Here is a 20729-nt window from a genome sequence, read left to right on the forward strand (position 1 = left end):
TTTGAAGTAACCGTAAAATAGCATAAGAGAACTAAAATAATAACATGATCAAATAAATAAATAAAACAATAGGACCGGAGAGCAGCGGCAGACAATTCGCACGGCGTTCACTCAAACTGGATGTCTTGTGCCGGATGTCAATAATGTACAGTATGTGGAAAATAATGTTTTTTGAACCATAAACCGCATAAACACATTTCATTACACCAAATAATGTTCTTTTTAGCAACATCATATGACCCCCTTAATACAATATACGACATTATTAATAGTATTCAATATGAATTTACCACATTTCTGCCAAAACACCATGGTTAATCTAGTTAGCATTACTACTGTACATCCATGGTAAATGTTTTAAGGGTGGTGATTTGGAGATTTGTTCATTCATGGCACACTATTTATTGTGTTTTCTTCGTCAATCTTGTTTGGAATGTCAAGGCCGTTTCATCTGATTGTAAAATAGTTTAATTATAGAGTGATTTGTGGCTTGTTGTATTTAAATGATTCTCGCTGGATGTCGTAGCACTGTTTATTAATGTGTCTAGGAGTAAATGCACCTGAGTTTGCATTGCATAAAGCCCAAAGTATACTTTGGTTTTTACACATGCACACGGATCTCGTTCACAGCAGCTATATGTTGTTCTGGTCGTTCTGAAATGCCTGAGCAAAGTATTTCTGTATAATTACTGTCTCACACGACTGCATTCCCAAACAGCAGCATCCGCCTCTAAAAGCAATGACTGCATTTATCGTGTTTCGTCTGCTCCTCTGAGGCGCAAGTCATTTATTACATATGAGAATTATTATATTCAGTGGCTTCTCCTAGTTTTCTTAGAGATATATAGTGCCAGTTTATCAGGAAGTGACAGTTTTGTTCTCTTTGACTCGTTGGATGGAAACAGCGCTTTATTCGCAAATGGTCATTTTTGAGCGAGATGCTAACGGTCTAATCCGATTCAATGATCTATGCTAAGCTACAGCTAAAAGTGCTACCGCCAGACACGGAGATCGGCTGAATGGATTCCAAAACGGTAAAACTCAACTGTTTAACTCTAGGGGAGATGGAAAATGAGCCTATTTTCAAAAATAGTGGAGTGTTCCTTAAAATTATGACATACTAATTTGAAATTATGAGATTTAACAGTAAAAATTAAAAATGTATAATTAATTTAAAGATGATGGAGGTATCCCCCCACTTATACTTCATTGTAGTGTTAACTTTGCACTGCTAGTTTTACAGTGTGTACACATACTTGCCTAACCATTTTTACATTAATTTTGTTCATTTCAAAGTGTTTGCAATCCCACCTGTCCAAAGTTGACTGCAGCATGTTGTGCTGAAGCTGTGAATATTATGACAGTCAGGTACTGGACTAACTGCTCTCGAGATTCCAGGGATTTTGGAAAGTCTGTGGCCAATAACAATGTGTTTATTCTCATGTGCACTCATTTCAAGTCTCATATACACATAGAATACACACATAAAAAATGCTGAGATTTTTATGACCCTGAACTCACCATGATCACAATTCTTCATTCCATTGCAAGACACATCCAAAACAAATGCCTGAATCTCTGTATCCTCCTTAACATTCTCATCATTTTTGTAGTAGATCTCAACCACATTAGACACAAACCTGTAAAAAGAAAAAAAGAAAAACAAAATACCTCTTGTGCCAAATCTTCATTATGCATTGTAAAATCAACTGTTATCCATATTTTACAATGTACCTTTTCACTGCATCCCAGACCTTCAAACCGTCATCCCTGTAGTAGTAGTTGGGCACATCCTCCTGGTTGTCCATTCCTCTAGCTTTTATTTCATCAGGGAACCACAGGGACTCGTAAGTCAATCTCCCCATGGCTTTTTGCACGAGTTGCTTAATTCCGGTTACATCTATACCACAAGCCTTTGGTATGTAAAAACTTTAATGAATCTTTTGATCTCATTGTGTATATTTTCAGATATGAAATGGTAACTAAGCATATACAGTATTTGGCCTGGTCAGGTAGGGGATTATGGGAGGTTAAGTTGTTATCTCATTGCCATTGTTGTTTGAAAATTTCATGGAACAATGCAAGTCAGTCAATGGGTGCTTCTCATTTCTTATGTGTGCATCCTTATTTCCTTTCCTTGCTTCTTAGCTCCACCCCCCTTGGGATATGAGGTAAGGATGCAAGGAAAGAAAATGAGGACGGAGGAATCAAAGGAACGGTTATCTGTACATTAGAATATTCTTGATCAATATGAATCTTATCTTAATGAATATTCGTCACTTCAAAGCCTCATCCGCTGCCATTATGTTGTTATTTAAGACATTCATAATAAATATTAAGAAGGCAAGATATCCTGCATATGAGAGTATGGTTTATTTAAACTGCAAAGGTAAAATATAAATAAAAATTATTACAACAGATTTGAAGGGGGAGGAGAATTTATACGTGCATCAGATTTTTCGACGAGAAAGACTTCCGCATAGGATACACCTGTGTATCCTCGCTCATAGCTCCTCTGGAAGCCCCATCACTCCTCGTTCCTCGCCTCCTTGTAGTGCAATTAGAGAACTGAGATGTCCTTTAAGATGGCTGAGTTCGATCGATTTCCAGGTCACAGGCTCGAGGACGGAGGAGCGAGGAAGTGAGGAAGCATCAATTTGAGTATTGAGAAGCACCCTATGTACTGAGTCTATTAAAGCACAACATAAACAAAAGCTTTAGAAGAAGCAAACTAAATATTATAAAGCCAAAAATTATAACCCAATAAAACTTTGCGGTGCAATAACATGGTGTGCGTCCTCAAACTTCAAGGTTATGTGCCATGACCAGAGACATTAGGTATATAATTTATGCCTCGGCAGACAAAGAAAAATGTTAAATGCAAATGACCAGTAGTTGTTGAGTGACTGGATTAAATCAAGAGTATCTGTACCTCATCGAAGATCCCTCCTGTGCAAATGAGCTCCTCACGGGCTAAGGTGTTGATGGCAATGGTGTAGCGAACATGAGGTATCAGTAACTGCAGGGCAAAAATGCATTTAAAATTATGATTGGCTATCAAGAGACTGCCAAATTCAAAGGATAACCTGAAACAGGAAATTTGTCTTAAAAATCTGCTGCATCATAATTAGCCACACTAGTGCTTAATCTTCAAATGCCACAAGTGTTTATGTAATTTCTTTCCCGTAATGTATTGTTCTTTGAAGTTTACAGTAATACAGAAATACATTGTCAGTACAAATATTGTTATTTGTAGAATACATTTTATATTATGTTTACTGATATCTCTGCAGAATGTCATTAGTGTAATGTGATACTGAACATTATTTCTAATTATCTCTATTTGCTTTTCCTGTAGACTACACGCAAATACTGTATAGATCCAAGACTTTTCAATAAAACAAACAGTTTAAAGAATCTCTTTTCCAACTTCTGATTCACGGACCAGAATCTGGTGCATATTTGGCTGCCTCATCCAGCTAAAACTAGATGTTTTACCACACTGACATTGAGTCTGATAATTATGGTAAATGTCATGGTTGAGCATTGAAAGATGGGTACCTTGTATACAGGATGAACTGAAGAGAGCTTTCTGTACATGGCAATGGCAAAAACCTCAGTGATCAGATGTGTTCTGAGAAAGTGTGTGACAATCTGGTGCACATTGAAGTCGGAGGACTTTACCCACATCTTGGCAAGCATCCAATCATACTGATCATCATTTGGGAGAAAGATTGGGCTATCCTTCCCTGGGGTTTGACTGAGCTATGTCAGATAGTAAAGCAGAGTCAAAAAAAGATTTAGTTAAAAAAACAACATATACAAGTGTTAAATTAACACTGCTCAGCATATATATGGGAACATACTGCTTCAGTGTTACTTTCAACACTCTGTAGTGTTGTAATTAATAAGATAATTAAGTGGTTATTTTGTTATGATTGACCATTAGTAATGACACCTGGTGTTAGCAAAAGTCTACTGAAGCTACCATTACCATTACTACAATTAAAATACACCAATAGAGGTAATTAAATATCAAGAGAACATGGAGGGGGGGGGGGTGTTTTACTGAAAATTTTGCTTTATGAACTCAGACCTGTAATATATTAGTTTTCTTTCAGCTGCTGCTGCAGTATTTCAATATACACATCTGCTTGTACGGCAAAGTAATGAGTTCAGTTGAAATTGAAGTCAATTTCAGAACTTGTGGTGTCTGATTGCTCATGGTTATTCTTGTTTCTCCCTCTTTCCTTAGGCTGGCCGCACACTAGACGGCTTTAAGGCTGATTTTAAGGCCGATTAGCACTCCTGAACAATTGGGGGTGTGGCCCGATTCAAGACTTGTCGCAAACAATTTTTTTTGTCCCAAAAATCCTCTGTTGTGTGGTGTCATTACAATTATTTAACTGCTCCCGATCGAGATGGAGCGCCCCCAAATTCTGTGTGTGTGTGTGTTTGTTCACTACTCACTGCTGTATGTGTGCACTTGGATGGGTTAAATGCAGAGCACAAATTCAGAGTATTGCTATAAAATATAGCATTCTGTGTAGAATTCAAATAGCTCCGATACATTTAGTGGTCTGCGCCGACTCGCGCATGTGATCCGCTCCATGCTATCGTGTCTCTGGACCGGAGCAGAGTGTGTGTGCGGTGCGGTGGTTAGCGTGACACAGCACCAAACCAGACTTCTTTTTTTCTTCAATGGAAAGCATATTTACACTGTTTGAATCGTTCCCTGTTCCCTATATAGTGCACTACGTGCCATTCACTGTACAGAAAATACTAATTCTGTGAACAAGTGACCGTTTTCAGTCGCATCTATTTTATAGTGCAGGGGGCGGTGCTTCGGATTCTAGAGAGCATTTGATTGGTCAGAAGATTTGATGAGAAGCTGAAGTATGATGTGACGTCAAAAAAAATTGTTGAGCCGTTTTGGCGGAAGTGACAAGCTGCAAGCTTTGAATGCTTATATCTTCTAAATGCAAATTTTGTCACTGTTTTGGAGCGCACTGCCTTATAGATAACCTTAAGACTAACATATTGATACTAACACCCAAAAAAAATTTAATTTTGATTTCATGGGGACTTTAACTTAACACATTTTTTATATAACTCTAAATTTAAATTCTATATAAAAAAGATACCTGAATGGCAATTGGCACAATATGGTTAAAAGTGTTCTTGTACAGCAGGCAGATGGGTGCAGCCAAATACTGTGGGGTCTTTGGGTCTGTGGCATTGGCTGGCACATCCTTCAGTATTTCATAGTCTGCTATGTAAATATTTCCTGCCTGTAAAAACAGAGGTGTTTTATTTAGATTTGTAACCATCCAGTGATGTCAGGGTCATTTTATAATTGCAGGTACATCTCATGTTTGTGGAATCTATTTTTTTATATATATTTTCATTAATATACAGCCCCAACACTTTTTTTCCCCAAGTACAAATTTATCTTTTACCCAAATCATACTACTACATGTGGAAAAAGCCATACCTTTTGTTAAAAAATAAGGTTCACATCACATACAAGCCTGGTATTCAGCTGTCCGATTTTGTAAAGTTGCTCATTCTACTCTGTATTTAAGCATGAAAATTTATTTAATAGATTTGCCTTCAATTAGATTAAATAATCAATACATTTGGGCTTGTTCTTCAAAAATAATAAATGTTTATTGTGATAAACCTTATTTTATGTGTGTCCAAGAAACGCTGTGTTATGTTACTAACATAACCTTGGTTTCCCGAGATAACGGGAATGAGCATTGTGTAAAACACTTTGGGGGAAACGGCTGTTTACTCTGAATGCTGAAGCCTGATTTGTTCACGTTCGTGTAGGTGCATGAAAAAATGGCATTTCAGCTCACCAAAATGGGCAGAGACGACCTATACAAGTCAGAACTGATCAGACTGCATCAGATCTTTCAACTGATAGCAACAGTCATCGATTCGTGTGCAGCATTATAGCATGGTCTACGCAACACTCGTTCCTGTTATCTCATGGGGAACCAAGGTTACCTTAGAAACCAGAGCATTCCCACCCTTCTCTTATGTTTTGCATAAAATGCTATGGGGAACATATCCAATAGTGCCGTGCTATAAATAAGCGCAGCACGAAACAGAGCATCCGCAATGAGGGCTCCTAAGAAGCATGAGCTAATAATAAGACCCAGGTCCAAAGGTGTACGGGATCAGGGAGATTAGGGCAGGGGCGTCCAGGTTATAAAATCTAGTGAAGGTAGATGGCGAAGACCAGCTGGTAGCCCGCAGATATCCCCAATTGAAACTCCGCTGGACCAAGCCAAGGAGAAGGCTGTTCCTCACTCCACACACTACACTGAAGCATAAGCCAAGGCTATAGCATCTACTATCCAGTGGGATAGTCTCTGCTTTGTAACTGGCAACCCTTTAGAGTGGCCTCTGAAGCATACAAAGAGCTGCTCTGATTCCCAAAAGTGGCTAGAGCGCTCTACTTAAACTCTAAGGGCCCAAACCGGGCAGAGTAAATTAGGACCCTGCTCATCCTCTGGGTTAGTAAGAACTAGAAGGATGATAACTTGTGCTCTGAACAAAGTGGAGAGGACGACTTAACAGTTGTTAGGCCCAAACTCGACGCAGGCAGCACTTGCAGATCGCCCACTCACTTGACCAACTCTAGATCCAGAAGGAGGGTGGTCTTAAGCCACAGGGGCCATAAGTCAGCTGACTTGTGCCACTCCAAGGGAGGGCCCTGTAGGGCCCTAAGGATTGTGGATATGTTCCAGGTCGGCACAGTATGAGGACGAGGTGGATTCAGTCTCCGAGTTCCCCTCAGGAAATTTACGACAAGGTGTTTTTGCCAACTGACTAGCCAGCTCTTGCAGCATCTCTTGCAGAAAGGTTAGAATGAACAACACATCACATGAGGATGGGTTCTCATTTTGGACTGCACACCAGTCAGAGAACACAGACCACTTAGGGGTGTAGAGGCATCTCGCAGACAGGGCTCTAGCTTCCAAAATGTTAGTTACTCTCATAAAGACTGTAAAGGCTCCTGTAGAGGGGCCTAACATGAAGGCTCCACAGCTCAGACCGGGGATGCCAGATGGTGCCTCTCACTTGGGAGAGGAGGTCCTTCCTTCAATGGGATCAGCCAAGGGGCTGCTGACAGCAGAAGAATCAACTTAGGGAACTATGTGACCTGAGACCGCCTTGTGATTTACTTGTGGAAGTATACCACTGTCATGTTGTCCGAACGGATAAGGGCATGGTGCTCCTTTATGCCTGGCAGGAAGTTTTTTAGGGTCAGAAAAACCGCCTTCATCTTGAGGCAGTTGATGTGCAGGCATTGCTCCAGGTTGGAACAGAGTTGGAGGCATCTGTCGTGACTACCTTGCGTTGGTATTGGAGGGGCCGCATATGACACTGGCCCAGAGGAATCACAGAGAAGGCAGCCGGCATGAGGCTGAGCATCCTCTGGAAAAACTTGGAGGCGAGAAGTCCACAATGAGAACAGAGCCATGCCCACGTACTTCTTAAAAGTGCGTGGGGCCAAAGACAGTCCGAACATAGCGGCTGTAAAAGCCTGACTTGCTGTTTGCTGGTGGAACCATTTTCACAGAGCCTTTTGCAAGCAAACTCTGACCTTCGGACTGCAGAACGCGTGCATTATTGTCCTGTACCAAAGTTTGAATCACACCCTAGAAGTGAGGAGGTCTGCAAGCAAATTAAGAGCGAGTACCCTCATACTACTGTTTGCACGACCCGATTCGATATGCCTAGTATGGCTCCCCAAGCCTGACCTTGGCAGTGAGGGACGTGACACTTCAGCTGCAGTGAAGAGAAAAATGACTATCCACTATAACAGCAATGGGTTTTCTGGGTGTGAGCACATCTAATCTGGCAAACCCAGCATTGGCAATAACAACGCTCCAACACCAGATCTGGACAGAGGTGGGGAGACAAGATTTCTTGGAATGAGGTCTTGCTGCAGCAGGACACACCCTGCCCTTTATTACTCCTTAAGCATCAGCGGTGCTTCGGCTGTGACTCAGGGTTCAAAGTTATCTTAGATGGGGACCCTGGTGCTTGTGAAAGGGGGTAGCGTTTAGCTCTACAAAAGCATATTCTTATCTCAGACTCTGCTTTAGCTTGAGGCTGAGCAGTCATTAATGTTTGCTTGACAGGCTGCTGACTAAATGAAGCAGCATCCGAACTAGACCAGCATAACAGGAAGTGGTGCATGGCCTGTGATGACTTCCGGGACACTGTAAGCACTCGGCGAAGCCATCCACCGCAGAGCCAAATCAGACCTGTGGAGAATACTGGGGAGACAAGGAAAGATGTCTTGTCAGTGTCCTTGATCTTCATTAACTTTAACCAGAGGTGGCACTCAAGTGCCATCAGGTCGGCCATTGCTCAACCGACTGCTTGGGTCACTGACTAACTTGCACACAGAGCAGACAGGTAGCGCGGCATAGCTTCTTAAAAGCAGAATGATCTCGGCAGACTTATCCACGGTGTGAAGGCGTTTGGCCAGAGAAACTGGAGTAGGGTGACCATACGTGCCATTTTCCCAGGACGTGTCCTGGCCAGGATTTCTATATTGCCTAAAATATCTAGGTTTTGGCTTTGTTTGCGTGTGCAGACCGATTGGTGTATGACATCAAAATACCTCGAGAACATTTTGAAAGCATAAGGAACCGTCTGTATGGTATTTTGATGGCATACATCGGTCTGCACACACAAACAAAGCCAAAACCTAGATATTTTAGGCAATATAGAAATCCTGGCCAGGACACGTCCTGGGAAAATGGCACGTATGGTCACCCTACTCTAGCGAAGCTCACGGGCACTCCAGCTAGAGATCATGACAGACACGATAAATGATCTCATGCTCAGATTGTATTTCAGATTGCAGACCAGTTACAGTGATCAAACTACTGAAAAATATCAGCTGCAGAGCAACTTCAACTCTTTAAGTCTGAAGAAACTTTAGTTGGAGACCAGATTCAATGACTATAATTGTTGAGAAATGCCAGTAACATATTTGTTTTGAGTTTCTTGGCCTTAAATTAGGATCTGCTGATCTTCTGTCATTCAAATTCAACTCCAAGTTGTTCATTTATACCATCTTAGTTAAATGTCAGAACAGTGACACCTTCTGAGAAAATGAATATACCCTGTTGGTGCAGACCGATTGGTGTATGACATCAAAATACCTCGAGATATTTTAGGCAATATAGAAATCCTGGCCAGGATGCGTCCTGGGAAAATGGCACGTATGGTCACCCTAAACTGGAGGGCCTCCATCACATGGAGAGTGGAACCAGCTTGACTAGCTACAGAGTAGGCTCTGGCCACTATGGCCAACGTAGCTCTGCAGGGCTTAGAAGGGTGCAATGCCCAACACCGTCATGGAAATAAGGGCAGCCAAGGCGGAAAGTGGACGCAGGCGGAGAAGGGGCACACCACAACCTAGAAAGTTCACCGTGAACTTCCAGAAAGAATGAGGCAGGTCTCTAACGGGGGGCTCACGGGCAGTGCCCTGGCTGCAGAGACTATTCGTCAAGCGGCCTTATGAGCAGGCTCATCCGAAGCCAACCACTCCATGCCAAGGTCCTCATCGTCTTTGGTGAAGATGCGTATGAGCTCAGTTTTCAGGCTGGGTCTGGCATCACCTGGCTTGCTATGCAGCAGGGGTCGGGTCTTAATGGCGTATGCACAACCCTCCACGCTAGAAGTAGCCAATGACACAGTGTCACTGGCAAAATCCTCCTCGGAAACCCAAAAAAGGGCACACTGCTCGCACCTGGCCAAGATGCCAAAATTATGTGCAAAATGCCAAGATTTTCTGCCAGTAGCATTATTACTCCACCACAATTACATTACTTTATTGTTACTCCACCACAAAATCCTAAGCCTGGTGTAGAGCCTGCTCCACAAGCACAGTCATCGAAGTTAGAAGATTGAGAAGTATCGAATAATTTACAACAGTGAGTAACTAAAGAACATGAAGATAATGTTCTGGGTAGTATATGAGATTAAAGTAGACACTAGCATTGTAGTGTACATTGTAAATTGTATTTTCTGTTTCTTACAAAACATTAATTTAGTCTCATTATCAGTAAATTGTTGTAATTTATCCACAGAGAATATTGAGATGTTACACCTTTCATTGCAGGTAGCGACTATCAGGGAGAAAAAAGACAAAGAAGAGATAATCAAGATTGTATAGAGAGAATTAGAAACTCAAAAAAAATGACTTCATGCTCAACAAGCTCCAGAAATATATTTAAGAAAGTATGTATGTATGTACCATACGTGGTACACTATTTTGTTTATAATTATTTATTCTTGCTTATTTTAAATGCAATTAATAAAACAATCACTATAGTTGTGCAAGGATTATTTTCCTATTGTCTTTTTATTAATTTCTTATAAACTGTTAATTTATACCACTTACTTATATAATGTAAACAAGTCTCTGAAAATGTAAGTGATGAATAGCTTTCATTCAAGTACTAGTAAAATCAATGACTGCTTTGTAATTAACCCACAAATGTTAGTAAAACATCAGTTAATGTTGGACTAGTTTACACTTTACAATAAGGTTCACAAATTGCAGCTAATGCATTTTTTGAATGGGTTCTTGGTTTAATGCCTGAAATAAGGTCTTCAATTAACATTTTACTACGACATGAAAATGCATAAGTAATACTTCACTTGTAATATTTTTTAAGCTTTTACTTGTCTTAAGGCAGCTGCTTACAACATGGGTATATGAGACTACAGAGGTTCACAGGGACATTAACCATCATAATGTTATCAGTCCGCATCTACTGTCTCTGTTTATTTTTATGCTCTTGTAAATGTTCCAACTTATAGATTTATTGATTTATAGTATTTGCCAATTGTAGTGCATTGCACTTTAGCAATGGTGATGTTGCAGACACATATTAATGAACTACACCATTCAACCATGGTGTAGTTCATTAATAAACTAACGTTAGCTTTTTACATTTATATTTAGTCATTTAGCAGACCTTTTTATCCAAAGCGACTTACAAATGAGGACAATAACAGCAGTCAAAACTAACAAAAGAGCAACAATATAAGTGCAAATGACAAGTCTCAGTTAGCCTAACACAGTACACGTAGCAAGTATAGTATATAGTAGTATATATACACATACATACATATACATAACACACACACACAAAGAAAAACAAGTAGATAGAATAGAAAAAAATAGAATAGAAAAATATAAATATATATTTTTTAATAAAACAAAAGAAGATAAATATATATAAAGTAGAATTAAAATAAAATAGAAAGTGCTAGAGAGTTAGAGGGTCAAATAAAGGTGGAACAGATGTGTTTTTAGTCATTTCTTGAAGATGGTTAAGGACTCAGCTGCTGGGATTGAGTTGGGCAGGTCATTCCACCAGGAGGGAACAGTTAATGAAAAAGTCTGTGAAAGTGATTTTGTTGTTGAAACCACAAGCAGTTCTGTCTTAGCCAGGTTGAGTTGAAGGTGATGGTGATGATCCGTCATCCAGCAAGAAATGTCTGTTAGACAAGCTGTGATGTGAGTAGCTATTATCGGATCATCAGGATGGAATGAGAGGTAGAGTTGAGTGTCATCAGCATAGCAGTGATATGAAAAGCCATGTTTCTGAATGACAGAACCTAGTGATGCCATGTAGACAGAGAAGAGAAGTGGTCCAAGAACTGAGCCCTGAGGCACCCCAGCAGCTAGATGTTGCGACTTGGACACCTCACCTCTCCAAGATACCTTGAAGGACCTATCTGAGAGGTAAGACTCAAACCACTGGCGTGCGGTTCCTGAGATGCCATTTTCCAATAGGGTTGACAGGAGAATCTGGTGGTTCACCGTATCAAAAGCAGCAGACAGATCCAGCAAAATAAGTATAGAAGATTTGGAAGCCGCTTTAGCCAGTCTTAGGGCTTCAACAACTGAAAGCAAGGCAGTCTCGGTCGAATGGCCACTTCTGAAGCCAGATTGGTTGCTGTCCAGGAGGTTGTTCTGTGCGAGAAAGGCTGAGACTTGGTTGAACACAACTCATTCAAGTGTTTTTGCAATGAAAGGTAGAAGGGAAACCAGTCTGTAGTTCTCTAAGAAGTGGGGGGTTTCTTAAGAAGTGGGGTTATATGAGCCTGTTTAAATGTTGAGGGAAAAACACCAGTGTAAAGGGATGTGTTAATGATGTGAGTGAGTGCAGGTACAACGGCAGGAGAAATGGCTTGAAGGAGATGAGATGGAATATGATCTAGCGGACAAGTAGTTGGAAAAGATGAGTTTAGGCTTTAAAATTCATAAAACTTTTGTTCATTTGTGAAGATTATTGTCTTAAAATGTGTAAGAATCACAAACTTGTGTTTCTTTCAGAGCTCATTTTCTGCAATATTACAAAAGTCAATAAAAAAAAATCTTATTGGCTTTTTGTCAAGGGAACCAGTGTAATGCTAATTTTCTGCTGGCCTACAAAATACATCATCCCTGCACTGCTCTATAGAGGCAAACTAAACAGGCTTGGTATGTTCACCATCCCTATTCTTTCAAGTTTGGTCCATAAATTTATGTTTCTTTATTGTACTAACATTCTTTTTTTCTTTAACTTCTTAAAGAGATATAAATTGCTGTTTATATGAACCTTAAACATCCAAAAAATTCTATACACCATAATGGTGTGTTCACACCAGATGCAAATGTAATTATTCGCGCGAGTAGATTACATACAAAGTCAACGCAAAGACGCGAATAGAGGCGAATTCGCGCCGGGCGACACGAAATGCACAACGTGTTTGCCACGAACACACGATATTCGTCTCAATCGCGTCTTCCACGCAAGTTCAAAAATTTCAACTCGAGTGGAAAATTCGTATGACGCATTCTCGTGCAAGCCAATCAGCGAAGAGTTTCTTGACACGTCCAGTTGAATCAGACAATAGAGAGCATTATTGTAGCCGCTGTTATTATATAGGTCTGGAGCATAGAAAACAATTCAAATCAGTTGTAGTGGTAGTTGTATTTTATTAGCATGGCTACAGAGATGCTGCTACCAATAATAAAAATAATAGTAATATCAGTGTATAAATACAGTAGTAAAATGTAACACACATTAATACAGGATCCTAACGTTATTCATCCTCCTCTGGATGGTGCTGTGAACCCAGACACGTCGGCGTTTGGCTTTCCATCATATTTGGGACTTTTTGACAACAGTGATTGTAGTTATCTCCACCATGGTTGATTGCGCTGTTTTTATTCGTGCGAGTGAAACGAAAAACATCCCATGAGTAATCTAGAGCAAGTGACGCAATGAGCATATTCACTTTGCATCTGGTGTGAACACATCATAAAGAGTACAATACTATATGTAAATTACAACATAATACTTAATAATAATAATAATTATTATTATTATTACTTGAGTGCGTCTTACTAAGCAGAGTACTACAGTTATCAAGTATGCAGAATGACACTTGCTTGCAAAAAAAAAAATCCAGTCAGTTTCCTTGACTGACTTAATGACCTTGGGAAAATGTGGGTCCCAAGGCCAGACCAGATGAGAACCAGTTGTTGTTTCTGACCTTTAACTCATCCTCCAGAGTAAGACCTCTCTCCAGGAAGCCCTTCACCATCACATGTGTCACTGGAAAGTTCCCTGGAATTTCCTCACACTTTTTAATCATCACAGGATTGCAGCCATTTAAAAACTGGTAGCCAAACATCTTATCAGTTTTCCAGTCTTCCATTACAAAGTCTGTCCAGTCTAAAGGAATAAAAGGGATTGGGACATGGATTTAGCAGTTTGAAAACAGTGTACTGATTCATTTCTAACATTTCTGGTAGTAAAATTAGTTTTTGTATGTGTCAAATAAAATAAATAAATTAATAATTAAAAAAAAAAAAACACTTAAGGAAGGAAAGTCCAAACCTCTGTCAGTTTTCTGGAATAAAAAATATGTCTTTTTAAAATCTTCCAAATCTTCCCAGCACTGGAAATTGTTGCAGAGTTTGCCAAGAATACGATTCTCTATTCTGAAACGGTCAATAAGACAGTGTCTTTTTTCCTTTATTCTGGCTTATTTTATTAAGACATTTTGGCACTGATCATCACTTACTATATGAAAATAATTGAATATCCAGACATTTAGACAATATTACAGAGCAACATGTTTTCATAATACCACGCACATTTTTGGATACACGTGACAATGTAAAGAACTCAGCATAGTTTGTTCTGATGTAGCATTCCATAATAAATCAAAAGGATAGTGACAATGTCATCCATTCCAGTAACTTACGCATTGATGACTTTCGTTTTGATGCTCAGATTTTTATCTATTTCAAACTGAGCATCTTGTGGAAGTTCACTAAAACTGGCATCTATGCTCATGGGGAAGCCCGTGTGCCACTCTCTCCACCTTCATCAGGAAAACAGCAACATAACTTTTTAATTTACAATCACACTTGCATTACATTATGATATACAACCAGTAGTTTAAAGAGCAAGTCGAATGAGAGTATCAGTTTATTGAGCCGCCTGGGCTCTTAATGTACCAAAAAAAGAACACAAATTTACAGCAAATGATGTAATAACTGGAGAGAATTATTTAATATTGTCCAAAACTGCAACTGTCAAATCAAACCTGAAATCGTTTCGTCTTGAATCCAGTTCAACACATCTGTAGCCTTTACAGAAATCGATTTCATCCTGAGGCAATACAGCTAAATGAACACATGAACAAATAAATATGCGGATACACACATACACACAAAGAACTAAGTGAGGCAAAACCTACCTTTGCCTGTACGAAGAACCACTTCCTTGTTTTCTGGTATCCAGTGATAACAGGGGAACTCAAAGGATTTTCCAAATGGTGTTTTCACTGTGATACAGCTACAGTTCCACTGATCATTGCAAAAGTAGCTCTCCCTCTCAAGTTTCACCAGCAAAATATCTCCAAGTTCCTCCTTCACAGTGATGTCTAAGTTGTTCTCTTGCAAGAATTCCTAGGTTTTGAGAAGTGAGAAATATACATATAAGCACATAATCAATATGCCCTGATTTTATCTTGACCAGTTTTTTTTCTTAGAAGCAGGCATTTGCTTTAATTCAAAAACATGGATTCAATTATTGTTTTTTATGCTACAGCGCTATTTAGTACTTGATTCTGATTGGTTGACAAATGTTCTTAGGTGTGCAATTATTTTCCGAAGCAGGTTCTGTTCCAGAATTAGTTTACTTCAGAGCTATCAGCGCATGCATGGCATATTGACGAGATTCCAGTGGGCAACAAATTGTGCACAATAGAGGTATGTGATGACAATTTTTGATCGTGGACAAGTAAAATATCTCTACGATCTGCTTTTGAAGAAATATCATAGTATCGTGCTACAGCACACATTCTATCAGCTGCAGTTCTGGCACCTCCGTCTCAATATACTGTACAATGTGACATACATTCACAACAAATGATAACTCCGCGGTAGAGTTACACTCACGGGACACTGCACATATTTTCAATCACAAAATTACATTATTTGCAAGTGCTTTAAAGCCTTGCTTGTTAAAGGGTTAGTTCACCCAAAAATGAAAAATTCTGTCATTAATTCCTCACCCTCATGTCGTTCCAAACCCGTAAGACCTTTGTTTATCTTCAGAACACAAATCAAGATATTTTTAAGTAAATATTAAGATAACGACTTTATTCAACAATTCTTCTCCTCCTCATCCCGTCTGCCATGGCGTGCCATTTTGGAGAGCATCACGATGTATATGCTTGCTTTGATCTTAACGTAAACAACGTAGGTGGTGGTGCTGCTGACACAGAACGCATGCGTTTTTTTTGTTCAGATCAAAGCAAGTGTATGCATCATGATACTCTCCAAAATGGCGGCACGCCGCGTCAGACGGGATAAGGAGGAGAATAATTGTTGAATAAAGTCGTTTTTTCTTTGTGCACAAAAAGTATTCTCGTAGCTTCGTAACATTACGGTTGAACCCCTGATGTCACATGGACTATTTTAATGATGTCCTTACTACGTTTCGGGACGTTGATCGTGGTAGTACCCTTGCTGTCTATGGGAGGAACAGAGAGCTCTCGGATTTCATCAAAAATATCTTAATTTGTGTTCCGAATATGAACGAAGGTCTTACAGGTTTGGAACGACATGAGGGTGAGGAATTAATGACAGAATTTTTGGGTGAACTAACCCTTTAAACATTTCATTTACATGCTGTTCTGATATGCGCTTTCTCTGAGTGCGTACACCTGAAGCATGAGCACTAAAAAGCCTGTCAACAGCACCTGATTACTGGACTAAGTTATCTTTTGCGTTAATACTGTCAAAACACACAAGTAGGGGTGGGCGGTATGACCAAAATTCTATTTCACGGTATGACTAATTTTATTTCACGGTAACATATTTCACGATATAGTCATTGATTTATGTAGTTATTCTGAAAATCAACAAAAAGGACTTTATATAATAACTCGAATACTTTAGAAATGAAAAGTACTTCACTTTGTTTGATTTTTCTTTTATTTGGTAAATTATTTATTTAGTAAAAACACTCAATTTATAGATTAACTACCCCCAACTGATTGACATCAAATTAAAAAAGGTGTTTCTGAATTATTTTTAAATCTTATGTTATTATTTTACTTCAATCAGTTTATAATATCTAAATATTTTATATTGAAATATTCTATTCATAATAAATTACATATACTTCCTTTTAAATTTGTAGGATAATATTAATACTACTTATATTTTTAAAATGTATATTCTGGTATCTGCTTATTATACTGTGTTTTAAGGGGCTTGTTTTGCTTTTGTTTGTGATAAGCAACCCCTTCACCTGGAGCTTACGCCCCATTCACACGAGGCGTCAGTGTCAACACCTCTCGTTTACTTTGAATGGAGTGACGTCATGCGTTGGCGAAATGAATTGTGGGTCCGTCGCGTCGCGTTGGGTCCGTTGCACGAGGCAGAAGTTGAAAACTTTTCAACTTTTCAAGCGCCAACGCAGGCGTCAGCCAATCAGATCACCTTATGCACATTTTAGAGTGGCCTTTTATTGTGGCCAGCCTAAGGCACACCTGTGCAATAATCATGCTGTCTAATCAGCATCTTGATATGCCACACCTGTGAGGTGGATGGATTATCTCGGCAAAGGAGAAGTGCTCACTAACACAGATTTAGACAGATTTGTGAACAATATTTGAGAGAAATAGGCCTTTTGTGTACATAGAAAAAGTCTTAGATCTTTGAGTTCAGCTCATGAAAAATGGAGGCAAAAACAAAAGTGTTGCGTTTATAATTTTGTTCAGTGTAGTAAAAGTATCTTGATTTAAGAATTTTTTGATATTTTGACTAGAAACAAGACAGAAATACTAAGATAAGCAATTTTTTGCAGTGCAGAATCGGAATTGATAAAATTCAAACAGTACCCAACCCGAAATTATTCTGATTCTTAGTTTTGCATGATGATAACATGAATGGATGGTTCATTTTTAACAGCAGATTCAGTGGCGTTAGATCTGACCTTCACATCACTGCACATCTGTGGCACATTAATAATAATAGTAATAATGATAATTACAATAAACTTTATTTTCTATAGCACCTTTAAAAGTAGAATCTCAAAGCGCTTCACAAGAATAGGATCAAAAAGAAAAACACTACATTAATCAAACTGAAATACAGACAGAGATAAAATACCAAATAAAAACAAACTGAAAATTTCAACAAGTAGAAAAAATAAGAAAATTATAAAATAATCAGGTAAAAGCTACCCTAAAAAAAAAAAAAAAAAAAAGTTTTAAGGGAAGATTTAAAAGCACTAAGGGATTCTCGGCAGGCAAAGAATTCCAAAGTTTTGGTGCAATTGAGGAAAAAGCCCTATCACCCATAGATTTTAGACGAGTCAATGGAACAATTAAAAGGCCAGCTTCCGAAGAGCGGAGAGCACACACTGGGGTGTAGGTGGTTGAAAGCTCAGAGAAATAATAAGGAGACAAACCGTGCAAAGCTTTATATGTTAGCATGAGAATTTTAAACTCAACACTGAATCTGACAGGGAGCCAGAGTAATGACTCCAAAACAGGAGTGATGTGAGCCCTTGTCCTGTTTCCAGACAGGATTCGAGTGGCTGAATTTTGAACCAGCTGTAATTTATTTAGGGTAGCTTTTGTAACACCGGCCAGCAAAGAATTGCAGTAATCAATGCAAGAAAATACAAACATGTTAATTAAAGGGGACATCAGATGCAAGTTGGTATGATTGTTGGTATAAGTCTATAACATACTTTGGTTCACATATCTCAATGGTAGTGTAAAACAACACTTTTTACCTTGTCAAAAACAGCTCTGTTCACAGCGACCCATTTCGGTGCATATCTGAAGCATAAAGCATAAAGTAATCTATATAGACTTTTTCAGTACATCGAAGAAATGTACATGAAATGGTTCTGTAACATCTCCTAAGCTCCACAACATCCCAGCATAAACGCTCCCGATAAAATATTTGTTATTTAGCCTAAGCATCAACATTAACAAACCACTGTTATTTTTAACAGAAAAGCAAGCATGGGCTGCTGCGTGCATGGTTTGGCATGGCAGAATGTGAGCAGCGCTTCCTTTATTATCACTAAAAGCTGACATCTCAGTTAATCTCTATCTCATAAAGCTCTGTTATAACACAATAAATGTATGCACAATGAATCTTTCACAATGTCTACACAGCTGAGTCTGTGATTGGCTACATTACGCTACCCTTTAAACACGTGTTATAAATAGAAACTATGCCTAGCTTGCGCATATCAATCATTTTAATGTTAATATTAGTTGTTCTTTTTGCTTTTATACAACAGATAAATAACAATTTATAATGTTTTAGACACTTTATATTTAGATAATTTCTATTTTGTGGGAGTCCTGCGAATCATTTTATTCTCCCGCATCCCTTGTTGCGTTGGGTCCCGCGGTACTCCCACGGGAGTGCAGGTCTCTACTCTCAGTGATAATGTTTGCTTGAAGTTTATATGTCTAGTAATACATGCATTTGTTCAACCCCACAGCACAATGAACAGCATATTAAAAGGTAAATAAGTAAATTGAGTCCAAAAGGCAAGTGTTGATAATCAGTCCATGAGTCCTATAAAGGCACGGATATCCAAATACCATCAATTAGAGTCCACAACAAAGAAACAGTCCGAAAAGAAAACAATAATCCCCGCAAAAAAAGGTGTAAAAGAGGAGAAAAAACTCGATCAGTCTCACCCACGTTCTCTTCTCAGGGATTTCTAGATCCCAGGAAAAAGGGAAAAGTAATCCACAAACAATCCCCGACAGAGAAAACATACTTGGTCACTGAAACTTCGGCTTCAACGCCCCAATTCAGGTAAACCTCCGGTCAATGGCCAGATAGATCTTAAATCCATGGCATTGGCCCTAGTGAGAGCAAGGCATTTCCCAGCACCTTTGTTTGCCAGCCTCTCAGAAACATGCCGCCCATCACTCCATGTGCCAACACCTTAAAACCAAAATGGCCACCAGTTCCCACTTCCTTAAATAGGGGCCTTTTACAATAAGAGTCCCTCGTATTCCAAATTAATATCCCCTCCCCCCACCCACAAAACAGTATACAGATTTAAATAACCATAACAAAAACATAAACAATTATCATCACATTATTAGAAATGTTTGATATGATTTGAATATCTGAAATTAACACAATTTCTCTGTTTTGTGGCAGTGTCACAGAGTGCCTGCACTAATAGAAAATAAAGTATTTGAATTTTAAAGATGTGGTGCGACGCTGCGCTTCTCGTCCGGTGTGCGACCGCCTGAAACGCTGTTTTTTTCACCTCCGTGTCCAAATGTCTTTGTTTGGGCTTCCGAAAGCGGATGATGTCAGGAAACAGTGGTTGCAATTTATTTTTTAACTCTGTTCCTGAGCATTATAACCCCAATTTGCTATTGTGTGCTGCGCATCAACCACCGGGAATGACAACATAGGACATAATCTGGTGATATTTCTGAGATGAAAAAATTATGTCCTGACAATGTTCTGGACTTGAGGAATGAATGTTGAATGAGCATCAAATATCACCCCACAAATTTTTCGATTTTGTTGGAAATTCCAGTGTTGAACCATCTACACTTAAAGTTAAAAAGACTCAGCATTTCGTAATTGGTGGAGTGAGCCAATGAGCATTACTTCTGTCTTTTCACTGTTTAAACAAAGGCAATTTCTAGACATCCATTTTTTAAAGGGGTGCTATTATGCTTTTTCACTTTTTCAACTGTAGTTAGTCTGTAATGTTGCTGTTTGAGCATAAAAAAGATCTGCAAAGTTACAAAGCTCAAAGTCCAATTCAAAAGGAGATATTTTATTTAACAGAAATCACTTTTCAAAAACTACAACGAACGACTCGTTTGGACTACAACGCATATTTTCCGGGATTTGTGATATCACAAATATCAACGAATGGGACGAGACCTGGTTGAGCTGCACTAGAGAAGGCAACGAGTGTTATCACTGTGTCGGAGACACGCTAGCTTTCCCAAGACAGACGAACTTAGAGTGTTTACAATCATCCGGGTTTAAATCGCACTCAAATCGATTTGATATTGACACAATATTTACACTGAAGCTGCAGGTGGCTATGGTAAGGGGCATGACATTTCCCGACCAGGCGCCAAGTGCTGCCAAT

The 20729-nt window shown here is 39.1% G+C and overlaps 1 protein-coding gene across 1 annotated transcript in view; it reads right to left on the minus strand.

Moving 5' to 3' along the window:
* LOC107571808 (arachidonate 5-lipoxygenase-like) overlaps positions 1 to 20729 on the minus strand; it is a 37884-nt gene that overhangs the window by 8839 nt on the left and 8316 nt on the right. Inside the window, exons 3-13 of the mRNA XM_016258186.1 lie at positions 14809 to 15004; positions 14656 to 14734; positions 14311 to 14430; positions 13941 to 14044; positions 13594 to 13766; positions 5145 to 5291; positions 3562 to 3765; positions 2933 to 3019; positions 1735 to 1913; positions 1522 to 1640; positions 1312 to 1412 (exon numbers count right to left, since the gene is read on the minus strand). Coding sequence (XP_016113672.1) covers positions 1312 to 1412; positions 1522 to 1640; positions 1735 to 1913; positions 2933 to 3019; positions 3562 to 3765; positions 5145 to 5291; positions 13594 to 13766; positions 13941 to 14044; positions 14311 to 14430; positions 14656 to 14734; positions 14809 to 15004 — 1509 coding nt within the window. The remainder of the gene's footprint in view (positions 1 to 1311; positions 1413 to 1521; positions 1641 to 1734; positions 1914 to 2932; positions 3020 to 3561; positions 3766 to 5144; positions 5292 to 13593; positions 13767 to 13940; positions 14045 to 14310; positions 14431 to 14655; positions 14735 to 14808; positions 15005 to 20729) is intronic.

This window comes from Sinocyclocheilus grahami, unplaced genomic scaffold (genome assembly GCF_001515645.1).
Source record: "Sinocyclocheilus grahami isolate Dianchi unplaced genomic scaffold, SAMN03320097.WGS_v1.1 scaffold1654.1, whole genome shotgun sequence".
NCBI classification, from domain to species: Eukaryota; Metazoa; Chordata; class Actinopteri; order Cypriniformes; family Cyprinidae; genus Sinocyclocheilus; species Sinocyclocheilus grahami.